At 31.9% G+C, this 14708-nt stretch overlaps 1 protein-coding gene across 1 annotated transcript in view; it reads left to right on the top strand.

The window, feature by feature from the left end:
* Nucleotides 1-13847, top strand: part of LOC127737984 (uncharacterized) — a 32002-nt gene extending 18155 nt beyond the window's left edge. Inside the window, exons 12-19 of the mRNA XM_052248961.1 lie at nucleotides 403-513; nucleotides 1101-1194; nucleotides 3319-3371; nucleotides 3786-3894; nucleotides 5023-5223; nucleotides 7209-7371; nucleotides 12572-12650; nucleotides 13385-13847. Coding sequence (XP_052104921.1) covers nucleotides 403-513; nucleotides 1101-1194; nucleotides 3319-3371; nucleotides 3786-3894; nucleotides 5023-5223; nucleotides 7209-7371; nucleotides 12572-12650; nucleotides 13385-13847 — 1273 coding nt within the window. The remainder of the gene's footprint in view (nucleotides 1-402; nucleotides 514-1100; nucleotides 1195-3318; nucleotides 3372-3785; nucleotides 3895-5022; nucleotides 5224-7208; nucleotides 7372-12571; nucleotides 12651-13384) is intronic.
* The last annotated feature ends 861 nt before the right edge of the window (nucleotides 13848-14708 follow it).

Here is a 14708-nt window from a genome sequence, read left to right as displayed (position 1 = left end):
AAGTATATAATATGAAAATAGTCTATTGAATCCCCGTAGTCACTGGCTGGTTAGTTATATTTCTGTCGTTTTCAATCTAATTCAGGTATATATTTATTGACAGATTCAGAAATCTCTTGAAAAAATGTTCTTTCAGGATATCGAAAAGTTCGTTTAATATAATCAACAGTTGATACATGGTAGAAGAATAACAAATGATACATTGATCAAAACAAATATAAAGAGTTTACAACTTTAAATTTATAAAAAATTTAATGATTTGATGAAAAATGAATTCGTAGTGATATTAAGACAACAAGGATTTTTCTATCTTACATGATAAAATCCAATGTATACTTTTCATTAATAAAATACATATATAAAAAAAACAAGTCACTAAATGCGAAAGAAATATATTTTCAGGTACAAGAAAAGTGTAGCAAGAAATCAAGACCTTGTGTTTACATCTGGCAGAATCAGCGAATTTACAACTAAAGATGTTATGATTTTAAGCAGAGCTCTTTCAGAAAATATGTAAGACTATAAATATTATTGTTTAATTGTAAGCTTTCTTCTTCAAAGGTTACCATGCAACTGTATATTACTATTGCTAAATGGATGGATCAATGACTGTTTTACTTCCAGTGGCAAGTAAAATGGTAATTCAGTTTGATAATACGTTAACAGGATATGGATATTTACCCTGCTACTGGACCGACACGCTGATCCGGATTTTAACGTGGTAATTCACAAAATAAATGTCCACTTGAAGACATGTCAGCCTAGCCAGACACAATATTCTAACTCCAGGTCGATCAGTCTTTTGTCTTTCTCCATAATACGGCGTGGTTTGCGGTGAAGCAGCAAACACCACTGTTCAAGTCTTTGGTCTTACCAGGTCGGTGATCAAACATACGACCTCCCACAATCGAGACAACCGCGCTACCACGAGATCATCGCGACCGTTACTATTGTTAGATAATCCATGCTAGAAAGGAGATAAAAGACTTTCTAATACTTTAGTAAATGGAAATTGAATTCAAAAAACACTTTCTAACATTTTGCCTCTAATTATCATTCTCAAGTTGGTATATTGTCTGTAAATGTTACATTTGTTTCAGGGATAGTAAAGACCCAGGGACAGTTACTTCATTACAAGGAGTTGTTGGAGCTACTTTAACACATAGTCAACTTACAGCTATGTTAATTAACAACGTATGTATATATAGGGAAACGTACCGCAGTGTATAGGGACATTTATCGAATCTTTACCAATTGAAATATAATTTGTAATTAAGATGTATGCAGTTTCTTAACATTTCATTTTCTAGTCCAATAATAAAAGCAACATTGGTGACATATTAGTATTAGCAGTTTAATTTATAATATACTAATATAAAACAATAATTAAATCAGTAAAAGTATTATGCCAATCAAAATTATTGGACATTTTTTAGACATTTGCCTAATTTAGCCAGATGATTGATCTTATAAATTAGTAATATCAACCAAACGATCCACACAATGATAATAGTCCTTTATACGTTTGGTGCCTTCCGAAAAGCCTTTCTGGATTAACCTTTATCAGGAACACTCGTACACAAATATTTGAAAGCCTATATGATGTATATATACTTGAACAATTGAGGACCTATATGACCAAAAACAGACTTAAATAGCCAAATCCATCAAAGGTCAACTTTACTTGAGGGTGTTTGAAACTTCTTAATAGTTTCTAAATTTATCAACGAGGAATTAAAGAAGTATGTTATAAATCATGTCAGTCCAAAGCGCCGACACTTACTGAAGATACCACATACATAGGACTATTAATTCACCAGCAACGGTATCGACCCAGTGCTAGCAAATAAGGATAACAATTTATGAAGTATGCACGTTCGAAGCGCTTTTCTGGATTTACCATTATGAATTTTAAACCCCGAAACATTTGAAAGCCAAAGATGTAGAAGTTTTTTAACACTCGAGGAGCTACGTGACTAAAAAGGGACATACAAAGGATTGCCAAATCGATGTAAGGTCACTTTTACCTGAAGGAATGGAAAACTAATTTTCTTAATCATTTTTAACTTTATCGATGGGGAATTTAAGAAAAATATATTTTCAAAACACTGACTACTGAGCTGATGATACACTCGGACACTATCTACAAAGTACCTTCATCATTATCTCAATATCAAGCAAACCGAATTTATTGGTAATTAGAAATCAAAACATATATTATTAATCAATATTTTTACGGTGACAACTAAGATTTTGAAGGATGCATCACCCGGGCAATGTAGCTGCTTTTAACATATCGTTGATGAGCTGATGGCTGTATTTCAAAGAGAGAGGCAAAATATACCAAAGGGATATTACAACTCATTAGTCGAAAAAAACTGACAACGCAATAGCAAAAAACTAAAACGATCAAAAGACAAAAACAGTATACAAAAACACAACATAGAAACCAAAGACTGAGCAACACGTACCCCACCAGAAACCTTCAACTGAAGAATACTCATGAATAATACTAGATATAAGAAGATGTGGTATGAGTGACAATGAGACAACTCTCCATCCAAGTCACAATTTGTAAAAGTAAATCAGTTTAAATAATACTAGGGCTATAATTTCAGTACATCAGACGCATGTTTCGATATGATTGAAATCCAAAAATTTCTGACAGTCGTGCCACATTTTGCTAAGGTCATCTATGCATTTGGATAGATAACATTTGTTTTCCAATGTGTCATGAACCGTAATTTTTACAGAAAATGCCCGTATCAATGAAGTTTTATGTCAGCACAGGCGTACTAAGTATTAAGCAGATGATGTCGTCTGGGATGCGTCTACCACCAGTGGCATCGACCCAGTTATTGGAAAATTTCTTTAGATATCAGGCTTATGATTAATAACGCCAGACGCGCGTTTCGTTTACACAAAGACTCCATCAGTGGCGCCCGAATCAGTAGGAATGTCAAATCAATGCCAAGGTTGAAGAGCACTGAAAAACAAAAAAATATAAAAAGCTATACTAAATCCGGTTAAAGACATGTGTTTATAGATAGAAAAACATTAGTGTTTCATAGACATAAAATGTGATCATAAGGCGATGTGAATTGTTTTATAAATCGTTAAATTAATATAAAGACAAATCTTCTATTAACATTTAATGAAAAGGAAAACAACGCTAATTTTGTATATATAAAATCCCTTAACTCACTTGACAAAACCAAAAAGCAAATGTACAATTGTTTTATTATTAATGTTCCTCATCGCAAATACTATACATTACTCTTTGTTGTTCTTAAAGTTTCTGCTGATGAATTTTTGTAGGTAGACGATTGTACGATGAACGGTTTAGAGTGTCATATTATTGATAATAATGGGTAAATAAATATCATTCTTGAAAAGTGTTTTTTCTTAAGTTACCTATAATCAAACCCACAATAACTTGTTTTTATTGGACAGTTAAATGTGCTCTTTTTTTTTAAATCAAATACTTACTACGAAATTAATAAAAATTAAACCTTATGGCGATGAGACAGCAACCCAACACGAGGATAGCAAGACTTGGCGGAAATCAAAAGGATTTCAGCAACGGATAAGTGTTTTACTATTTTTTTAAATCTAAATGGTTATGAAAAAATAGGAAAAAATATTAAAAAGAATTTTGTATATAAGCCACAGAAAGCTTTATCTTAAGCCCTTGTTGGTTTCATTTTAAATTGCTCGTATCATTTAATGCATATCTTAACATTTAAAATTGCATGTGTTTAAACAAATATTATTCTAAATTTTAGATATTTTCTAACCTTTGGAACAGAGAGACAAAATGGAAAATATAAATCCCATCTGACACAGAAATTTCCTTGGTTAGCTTCACAACTTATAAGAAAAAATCTTCTTAAGGTAAAATATATTAGGAATTTTGCGGTTCACGTCAACGGGTTATACTCGCATTATATGGTCCAATCCTTAAACAAATAAATTAAGGATTGCGTCACTGTGAATGTTTTATGAAAATTTTACCAATGTAAAATATATCCATAAACTTAGTTAGTGCATCGTCGTATAGCATGATAATTATCGAGTATACGGTGAAATTTAACAGATATGTGAAGTCATTGTAATGTGTGCTAAATGAATTTTGAACTGAAATGAAATTCTAACACAAAGACCATCTGAAATTCGTAACATAAATCCATCAATTCTTGTTCGGATTTCAAGATATATTACACCTTGCCTTATGAGGTACTCGGAAGTGCTTCCTTCGAATAATTTCTTGGGTGAACCGAAATTTTAGTAAAGTAGAATTTTAAAATACAATAAATACATTGTAAATGACTGCTATCGACAAGTTTGTTAGAATAAAGGAAAGAAAGTATAACTCTACTATGAATGAGCAAATATATATTCAATATTAAGTATCAGTAAATCATAACTAGTGTGCTGTAGATGTAATAACACTATTAATTTTGTGCATGCGAAGCTCTTTTGTGAATTAACCTTTATCAGGAACGATCAACCAAAACACTGGAAAGCCAAGGATGTATAAGACATAAACACGTGATGAGTTTATAACCAAAAGGGTCCTAAACAAATAGCCAAATTCATCTAAGGTCAACTTTGCCTAATGTAGTTGGAACCTAAGTTTGTTAAGAATTTCTTAAGTTATCAACGAAAAATTACAGAAATGTTTGTTACAAATCATGTCCGTATCAAAGCACGGATTACTGAGTTGATGATACCCTCGGTGACTAACAGTTCATCATCATCAGCATAAGTATCGACCCAGTGCTTGTGAATGAAATAACACTTTGAATTTCGTGCGTCCGAATCTTTTTTCTCGATTATCCTTAATAAGGAACGCTAAAACCAAAACATTTGAAAGCTAAGGATGTACAAGACCTCATTACTTTATGAGTTATTTGGTCAAAAGGGACATAAAAATAGCCAAATTGCTATAGTTTTTATATGTTTGGTTGTGTTACTGTTTCATAGACATATAAATCATTTCTCCTTTTTCGTAAAATTTAGCACGTTTGGTGTACCAGCATGTCTGAAGGTAACCACGAGTTATCTTACTCGATACAAATACCAGTTATAGAACATGACGTAGGAGCTGCCGATGTATGTAGAAGATATGTGATTGGTGCAGTAAATGGCACAAACTTGTTTATATTGGTAGTAAATGGGCGTGGTGAAAATAAATGTACAGAATCAAAAGATCAAACGGAGGTACTTATATGTTGTTTTTTTCCGAATTTTCAGAAAACGAGACTGACATGCCGACATGCACATTATTTGGTTAGACAACTTGATATATTTAGAAGGTGACAAGGAAACAATAGAAATCATAAATCGGAGAATAACTGGCAATCGACAGTTAAAAGAAAAAAGAGACTGGCACCGTTCAGCAAAACAAGAGGTTCTTAAAAGTTTTCTCAATCAAAATTTTATCAAAATGAACCGTGCGTCAGAACCGCTTTCTTTGATTATTATTCATCAGGAACGCTTAAAAATCCAAACATATGAATGCCAGGGATGTATACAAACGTAGAAACGTTCGGAGCTTTAAACAGGACTTCAAAAAAATGCCCGAATTCTTCAAAGTCAAATTTGAATGATTGAGTTAGAACTTTAGTTGCTTAATGATTAATTAATTCATAAACGAGGAATTTAAAAAAAAGTATGTTATGGTCCATGTCATCACCTTAGCACTGGCTAATGATCTGATGATGATTTATATTAAATTTCTTCAATGCCTATACAGATTATTGCACATGTTGGAATTTTATATAAACTGTTTAATATCAACATTTACTGTTGATATTTTCATAACACCCAAGTTGTCACGTTTTAAGTTAGGTTTTTGTTTTCAATCTTTAGTCTTTGTGATAATTAGGAGTTTTGTAGACTTTTTTTGTCTGTTTATCTTTTTCTGTCGTCCATGGTGTTATTTGTCTTTCTTTAGCTGAATTTGATGACCTTCTGCTATCTTTTATGTTTGTATCAATAATTTTATTTTTTCAACATGTCATCTTTACTCTTATCGCTTTATATAAAAATACTTTATGTCAGTTCTGAAGTATATGCTTCATATGTTTATATCTTGGTTATAAAAAGTAGGCATACAGTTTGAATTCATCATTTGGCCAAATCAATGGCATATGTATTTTGCAGACACAAAACAGCATGCTGTTATATAATTCTAAATGAAATACTTCTGTGAATAATACGGATATGAGTTATGAAATAAATCGTATATTCTGATCAGGATATCCTAGGATATGATAACCATTTCAGAATCATGAGTGCGGATAAGTACGCTTTTATAATAGTTTGTTCCCCATTCAGAGCTAGTTACTATTATTTAATTTAAATGTAAGATACCACAGAAAAGTAAAGTATGTCTCCTAACTTGACTGGAATCTAGAAATCGACAATGAATATCGGTTAAAAACTAAACTTTACGACAAAAGAGATGCTTTTCATTGTGTACTTGCCATTTCTTGGTAGTAACATTTCCGCTGGATATGAAATATATATCTCCCAGTTAATACGATACTCCAAAACTTGCGTTTCCTATCATTTCTTGATAGAGGATTACTGCTTACAAGGAAGATATTGAACCATAGTTCCTTGTTGCAAGTATGAATTCATCTCGTGGAAGGTTATGAGGATTCGATCATGATTTGGATGAACGTTATGAATTATCTGCGTCACGGATTACCACGGATTGTCGTACCCAGTAAAACGGAACCTTTTGCCTCGATTGTGACTTCACCATCCCTAAGCAACACGGTGGTTGTCACATGTGAAGTAAGATATTATAACCCTTTCGAAACACCTAAGATCACCTTGTTTTGGTGGGGTTCATCAAACTAGGTCATTAGTGTTCTATGTAGCGTTTTGTAGACCATCGTTTGGTATCATTTTGCTGGCGAGTTTTTTCAATTGTGATTTTTTTTGTCCTTTGTTGTTTTCTGCCTCTTTTGTACAGATTAAAGAATAATGATTCGTTTTAAATATGAACTTAAATGCGGCATTTTACCATTAAAATAATATTGCTCATCAAAGAATCAGACAAAAATTTCGTTAAAAGTAGAAAATTAGATCATAAGGTAATCCCTTTTTAAACAACTAGATCTATTAGCTTCAAATGCTTAACAAACGACCATTTTGTTTGGTTACACATTTCATGCCTATTTTATTTTTTACAGGTATGCGAGTCGTGTGGAGCTACATATGCTAAATGTAGCCAGTGTATTAACGGGAACCAACTCACATGTCAATGTCCCTGTTACTGTGAAGTAGATTTTGACCAGTGTTCAAGTCAGTTTAATGACACCAACTCTACTACCTTCCCACATTCAGCATGCTACTGTACGTGTTATTTTCATATATGTATTTAACATGATCCCGGTCAAAACTTTGCGCCTCATGCAAAATCGGGCTTTGGAATAATTAAATTCATTTCGGTTTGGCTGTTTATTTAAATTATTTGCACTTTTTTTTGTTATCCAAAAATTTCAGAAAATTGATTTTCATAAAAATTTATGAATTTATCGATTCTTTAAAAGTCTTGAAAATGGTGCTGACAAACAATGTTCTGTGCGTGTGTCCAATAAACTAGGAATTGTTTCTGTTTTCAATTAACTAGAATCTAAGGCTTTTGTGTTCTTTAGTTAATCTCGCAGATATCCCGAAAATTTCAAACCGTCAACACTTTAGTGAGGACGTATTCTTCACAGTCTTACATTTTCAATGAGGTCGTGACGAGAAAATAAGTCAACCAGTTCATACTACTAGTACCACGAGGGAGAATTCTTGATAATCTTGTCTTCCTTATATTTTCGATTGGCTCGCGCGGGTAGTCATTAAGTAAGCTTGAGCCTCAATTACTAACAAAAGCGGAAACAAGTTGCTTTTTAAAAAAAAAAAGTCAATACGTGAACCTTAGAACTTTTTTTATGCTAATTATTATTTCAACTGAATTGTAAATTATATCTCAGTATTTTCATTACCATGTGTGTGGAGGATGATATTTTCTTTTTTTTGTAAATCAGGACAATTATGGCATGTTGAGAGTGGTGTTATATATAAAGTAGGGAGATAAGGAATGTTTTTATTTCAATAGTTCATTTCTGGATGGTGTGTAAAATGCAGAAAAAAGATGCTACAACAAAATTTATATTTTGTAATATATTTTAGCGGTATGTTGACGATTCTGAAAGAAAAATTAAATGTTTGGGCTTGATGTTTGTGATGTCGTATAACAGAAAAAATGATTATGCATATGTCATGCAGCAGTGGTGAAAAACTAATACAGAGTCAGAAATAAAATAACGAATGTCTTTTATAGAGACTGAGTGATGATAGATACATTCAGAGTTAAGATAATGAATTTCTATTGATAGTAATTAAGGCTCTAAATTTTTATCAAACTTAAATATAAATAAGGAAACAAAAGCAATAATTATAATAAATGACCGCGATGAAATCAGGTAGTTAGTTTTCAAGTATGAGTTGTTTTACATTGTCATTTTGAGGCCTTGTATAGCTTACTATACGGTATGGGTTTTGCTTTTCTCATTGTTGAAGGCCGTAATTATTACAGCCGATTTCATTGAGTGTGTAGGAAAAGGTAATATCTTTGGTTAGCTTGCTTGCTTGCTAGCTGAACCGTGAAGTCATTATTAGGTTAGGTAAACCACCCTCCTATATGAGTAGACTAGTCCCACAGATAACAAATTCTATCAGTCTGTCGGACTAGTCTACTCATAAAGGAGGGTAGTTTACCTAATCTAATAATTACTTCACGGTTCAGCTAGCAAGCAAGCTTACCAAAGATATTACCTTTTCCTAACGTGAAACTGATTGAAATCGGTTGTAATAGGACAGACAGATGCAGATATGTGCATGATGGTGAAAATATACCACCTATGGAGGGGGCGCTCCTATAACTTGTTTGTATAACTTTCCATTAAACTCAAATTTATTGTTTTTTAGAATAATTAAACAAATGCAGTCTAATCTTTTTCGTTGAGAATCTTTAAAGGATATTCTTTTGTGTCAATTAATTCTTCTGCATTGATAACTGTTTCTTTTAAATTATCAATGATCATATTTGTGTACATTTACGTTTCATCATAGGCAATAAGAATGCATTCCCTTTTTACCTCGTGTGTTTTATTAATGAAATCTTTTGTATCTTGAACTTAAAAGTTATGCCTCTTCAAAAATGGTTTTATTACAGAGGATGACCTTGAGGTCATTCCGATGTATTGCTATCGCCTAAATTTCCATTATGCAAATTAGTTTTGGGATTTCAACCGATCTATAAAAATTATAGATCCGCGGTTATTACAAGGGAAAAAAGTGCATTTTTATACCTGCGATTCCGTTCTCCGTTCGTACGATGTTTCATCAAAAAATGGAATCATTTCAGTTGTTGATTTAGTACTGAAAATTTGACTGAATTATCTCCTTATTAAATACGGTTTTATATGTTTAAAAGGTGTTTAAGAAAGAGGTCAGGTGCTCATGTTCATTCATAAAATTATCGTTCATTCATGAATTTATCGTAAAATCAAAATCACTACACAGGTCACACAGGTTGTATACGTAGTGTCAAAAGATTACCTGTTTAGTATCTAAAAATAGACAAACTTAACTGACTCCCCTTACTGTAGTGTGTGATAACATTTTGTGAGGGAATTCGATGTTTGCTATACCACTACATGTTCATTTCAACGCACTTTATGACGATACCACTTTATCAATATGAATGAAATTTTTTGCAGTGTTTTAAGAAATAATTTTACTTTAAAATCGCGTATCATTTGTGAACTATTAAATGTTTTACAAGGACGAATTTTCTGTATAAAGTCAATAATTGTGTGAACTTTTGAAGCCCAAACTTTTTACAGCCTTAAATACGCTAATGAAAGATCCGAAAACTATACCCATGCAGAACGACATGTTTTTGAAATTGTAGCAAAACTTTTGGTTGACAAATTTTAATTCGTTATTGCATAAATATTAACTTGAAATATCTGTCATTTTCTCCCTACCCAGTTTACCTCTATTACTCATTATGATGTGGACTTGACATTGTTATTGAATCTTATGCAATTTGATTGGATTAAGTTATTATTAGATTACCTTCAAACTGTTCATGCTTTTTCGTACGAGTATATTGATTAAATCAGAGCGTGCATGAATGTGTACAGAAAATTAAATGACCTGCAAACTGGACACTGGACCAGTCCATATTACGTTTTATCAATGAATAGATTTTTTTTTTATTTCCCAAATTACAGGGCCCATAAAGGGCATAAAATCAGATACAATTGATTTACATAATTGGTAACAACAACAATAATAGCGGCATATAAATAGATATTTAGTATATAAGCATTGGTCAGAATCAGATGAACGAAACTTAAGGTATGAAAGGTAACAACTGCCACTTTTTATCTTTTCACATAATTTTCCACATACACATTAGATAAATTATTTTTGATAGCCTATTGCGGAGAAAAAAGAGAAAGTTTACTGTATTAACGTTCTATTCCATTAAATACGCCATTTTTCGAAGATAAATGCAGAAAAACATTTATGAACGGCTACGCCAGGTAAAATTGTTGTTTATCCTAAAAAAAAAAAATACAATTTTCAGTTTCATTAGAATATTATAATAATAATAAATCCCAAATTTATGTAGTCATTAGATAAAGTCCTTATATGTCCGATCTGCCTATTTTTGGCATCAAAAGACAATACGATCGTTTTAAGGTCAATTTCGTCTACCTCACACAATCTTGTTAGGCACTATAATGAAATGGACCTGAAATTTATTTCACATGTTTCCTGAAAATTGATAAATATCAAAGCAACATAGAGCTGTTTGTTCTAGTTCGTTTAATGTCATGTTTGTTTGTGATGACCCCCCTTTTCGGGATTGCATCAGAATTATAGTTATCTCGTATCGCATGAGGATGACACATGTCAACTGAGCAATTATGTTTGGGACGTAGTTTTAAGAAATGATGTCAAAGTAACATTATGAAAATATTTTTAGTAAGCTGAAATATATATTTATTTTTTACATGTTTATGTCTTGTAAGATATTTTATTTCTGTCCCGTTTTTCAACATTTGCGTCTGGAAAGTTGAAATGTTTTAACTGAATGGTTAATTTAAATTAATTATGAAAATGGTTAAAATTAAATCAATAAAGGAAATTATTGCCCAGTTACAAACACTACCAGGGGATAATCCATAATGATTTTTTTTTCAGTTATATGTTTCAGCACATGTATAATTAACCCCAACTTTAGCCTGGTAAACTTGTTGTCTCCTTGTAAAATATAAAACATATTTAAAATGATTTCCTGCTAAAGTCTTATATTGATATAAAGTTAAAACCGTCTTGCTTCTCACTAGTCAACACTCCTGTCCTGTCAGGTTTAATTCGTATATATATGGATGAAAAATAAAAGTCCACAAAACATTAACATGGCAGCAATTGCTTTTACAGCCTTTAAGACTTTGACTTTTTTTTTACAGAAGAGTGTCCACCATGCACTTGCATTACACTATAATAATAGTAGAATAGTATGATATACAAATAGATGAAAATTATATATACATGCAACCGTAATATTAATATAATATATAACAACAAACCAGTGTATTCTCTGGAACTATTATTATATTAGTATAATAGTCTAAGGTATACTGATTTGTATCACTACAATATAATAGTTATTACGGTGAGGTTGAATTTCCTGTCATTTATTCATCATCCAAGCACGAACTTGTATAAGAAAAAAAAATCTCTGTAAATTAACCTCAGTTTCAGGTATAGAGATGTGATCTGTTTCTGTGACATGTGCTTTTGACCATCCACAAGAACCTGCGGTCATCCGATGTTCAGTAATTCAGTACTTTGATATTAGATCATTTATCTCTCAATGCGTCTCGTGGGAGAGTTACACTTATTGATGATCAGTCGTAAGGAACATTAATTAATGTCTCCTACTAGTTGACCATTTCGCAATGCCTCATTAATTATTTTAGATTAATTTAATGAATGTTTGAAAGACTGAGGTACATGTGTCCATGTTTTGAATCATTATTATTCTTTAAGAATTATACGTATGGGAATCTATTTCTTTTTTTTCTACATAGATTATCAACTATATCTTTTATTACCATATAGCATATAAGTGAGTTATCGATCTGTGTAAAGTTCTTTATTGCCAAGTTTTAGATATCTTAAATGCTCCGTATGGAGGTGTTCTTAGTTGCAGGAAACTAACTAATAAATATGCGTGAACCCTCAGGGGTTCACGCAACAAGTGAATTAAATAATTTATGAAAATGATTACTGCATCATTTATGACGAGGATGTCATAGAACAGTACTACATGTTGTAACGGTCCTTTAACAGTAAACAATGAATCTTTAAAAATAAACAAAAATAATTTTCAAATAAAAAACTGATATTTTTTTCTAACTTACACGTGGTTAAGAATAACGAAGACATCAATAATCGCAAAATAACTTTTTCTTTTTAGACGAACCGTTATATAGAAAACTAACAGAATTCAACCAACCAAAACCTGTAATTTCCTGTAAAGTGCCGTGCCAAGCAATGTGAGTTTATATAGAATAATTTTGATGTAACATAGTCAAACATAATAGGGTTAATCGGAACAACATTAAGCACCATTTATGGCATTTAGCTTTTTTGTTTGATAACCTCCTTCTACTATTTAATATGAAAAATAAGGTATAATGGCATATTATTAAAACAAAAAGAGAGAAAACAATGGCAGAAATCTCACATTTCTTGAACCTTAGTTGATCAATGTAAAAATAAAGAGATCAGGTATGTTAGCCAATGAAAAAAAGTGTCAAACAGAGTCCAAAAAAAAACGTGGATTTAAGCAATTACATCATCTTCAACAATTAGCAAAACCCAGGCCATTTAGTCAGTTACAAAAGGCCTGACATGACAAAATGGGAAACAATTCAAACGAAAACACGAAAGTGCTTAAACACACACACACACACAAGCATCTCATTTAAAGAATATCTAAAGTTGTTGCTAAATTATAAATTTGCTAGGTGTTAAAAATTCGTTAGGATCAATGTCAAATTATTGAAAACAGAATACAGTAGAAACACAAAAACTTCAAAACTAACACTGGCAATTAAAAAAAAAACACGTCAAAACTATAGATGCTCCAGGGAGCTTAGAGCAATAAAACTAAGGTAAAAGTAAATCGAAGACCTTTGATTTTTACCACAAACGGGTAAGGAAATGGAAAAATTTCTATTGTTTTATTGATGTTATGCTTCACTGTTTTAAATTCTTACAATTGTAGAGAGGAGAAGACGAAATGTAGAACCTTGGTACATTGTAAATGGGATACAACTATTCAATTTCCCTTATGTGTATATGACGAAGTAACAACAACAGCTACACCGACACGAACCACCAGGAAACTAAACTTACCAACTAAAAAGCCCAACCTACCTACAAAGAAGCCAAACATCCCAACAAAGAAACTAGGCTTACCAACCAAGAAGCCAAACATACCTTCAAAGACATCTAACTTACCAAGCATTTCAAGCAATTCGATACCAAGTCATACACATAAAGTACCTCCAAAACCAATACATACACACAAGATACCACCAGGTCCAACCAAAAAGATTGAAACAATTAAACCACCGACACCCTTAGGAACATCGATAGCTGGTTCTTCCACGTTGGTCATTTCACCAACCATGAATATAGTAAAAGAAACTAAATCAGGGTATGTATCATGTGTCTATATGTTATAATTAATTATGTCATGTTTTGTAATGAAAATATCCATGTAAAATCAAATTTCTAATCTTTATACCGTCTCTCCGATAGACCTAATTTGTCCTTGATTTGGGGTTAAAGTCTTATTAGCCACAACTCCTTTCGTTAAACAATATACAAATGTAATAGCCGCAAATTGCTTTGAGCATTGATCAAGTTTGCATAATTTACTGTAAAGTTTAGTTCCTTATCCTCTTGTTCATCGTCCGAATATACATATAAACATGTGACACATGTTATTTGCATTATCAAAAATCATAATTGTCGTTAAGAGTTGATCAATAGGCAGAATATAGCAACATGCTCATGAAATGGTAAAGTAGTTAGTTTCAGACTATTGATGGACTCGGTTGAGGACTATCATCTACTTAATAGACAATACGGAATGTCTGCAAAGATAAATTCGTAGACTAAAACATATTATATGTACGAAACGTTCAAAGATTTTCTTTCAGTTATGCAGATTTTGTATATGCTTTGATAAAACTGTCCGAAAAAAGCTGTTGTGGTAGCCATTAAAACAATTAGGAAACATTATTTTAATATGAAAAATCCTTATTTTGAATACAAGTAAAAATGTTTTTTGGTGGGGTTTGTGTTGCTCAGTCTTTGGTTTTCTATGTTTTGTTTTGTGTTTTGTTGTTTGTCTGTTTGTCTTTTTTCTTTTTTAGGCATGGTGTTGTCAGTTTATTTTCGACTTGTGAGATTAAATGTCCCTTTGGTATCCTTCGCCTTTTTTTTTGAAGAGTTTTAACTTAACAGTGAAATTCATCTGGTATTCCTTAAACAAACTTACTGTCCTTACCATGGAAAAAGTTTTAGAAAATCATAAGGTT

This window comes from Mytilus californianus, unplaced genomic scaffold (genome assembly GCF_021869535.1).
Source record: "Mytilus californianus isolate M0D057914Y unplaced genomic scaffold, xbMytCali1.0.p SCAF_1, whole genome shotgun sequence".
Classification (NCBI taxonomy): domain Eukaryota; kingdom Metazoa; phylum Mollusca; class Bivalvia; order Mytilida; family Mytilidae; genus Mytilus; species Mytilus californianus.
The sequence above is the reverse complement of the archived record's forward strand: the minus strand, read 5'-3'. Positions and strand labels throughout refer to the sequence as shown.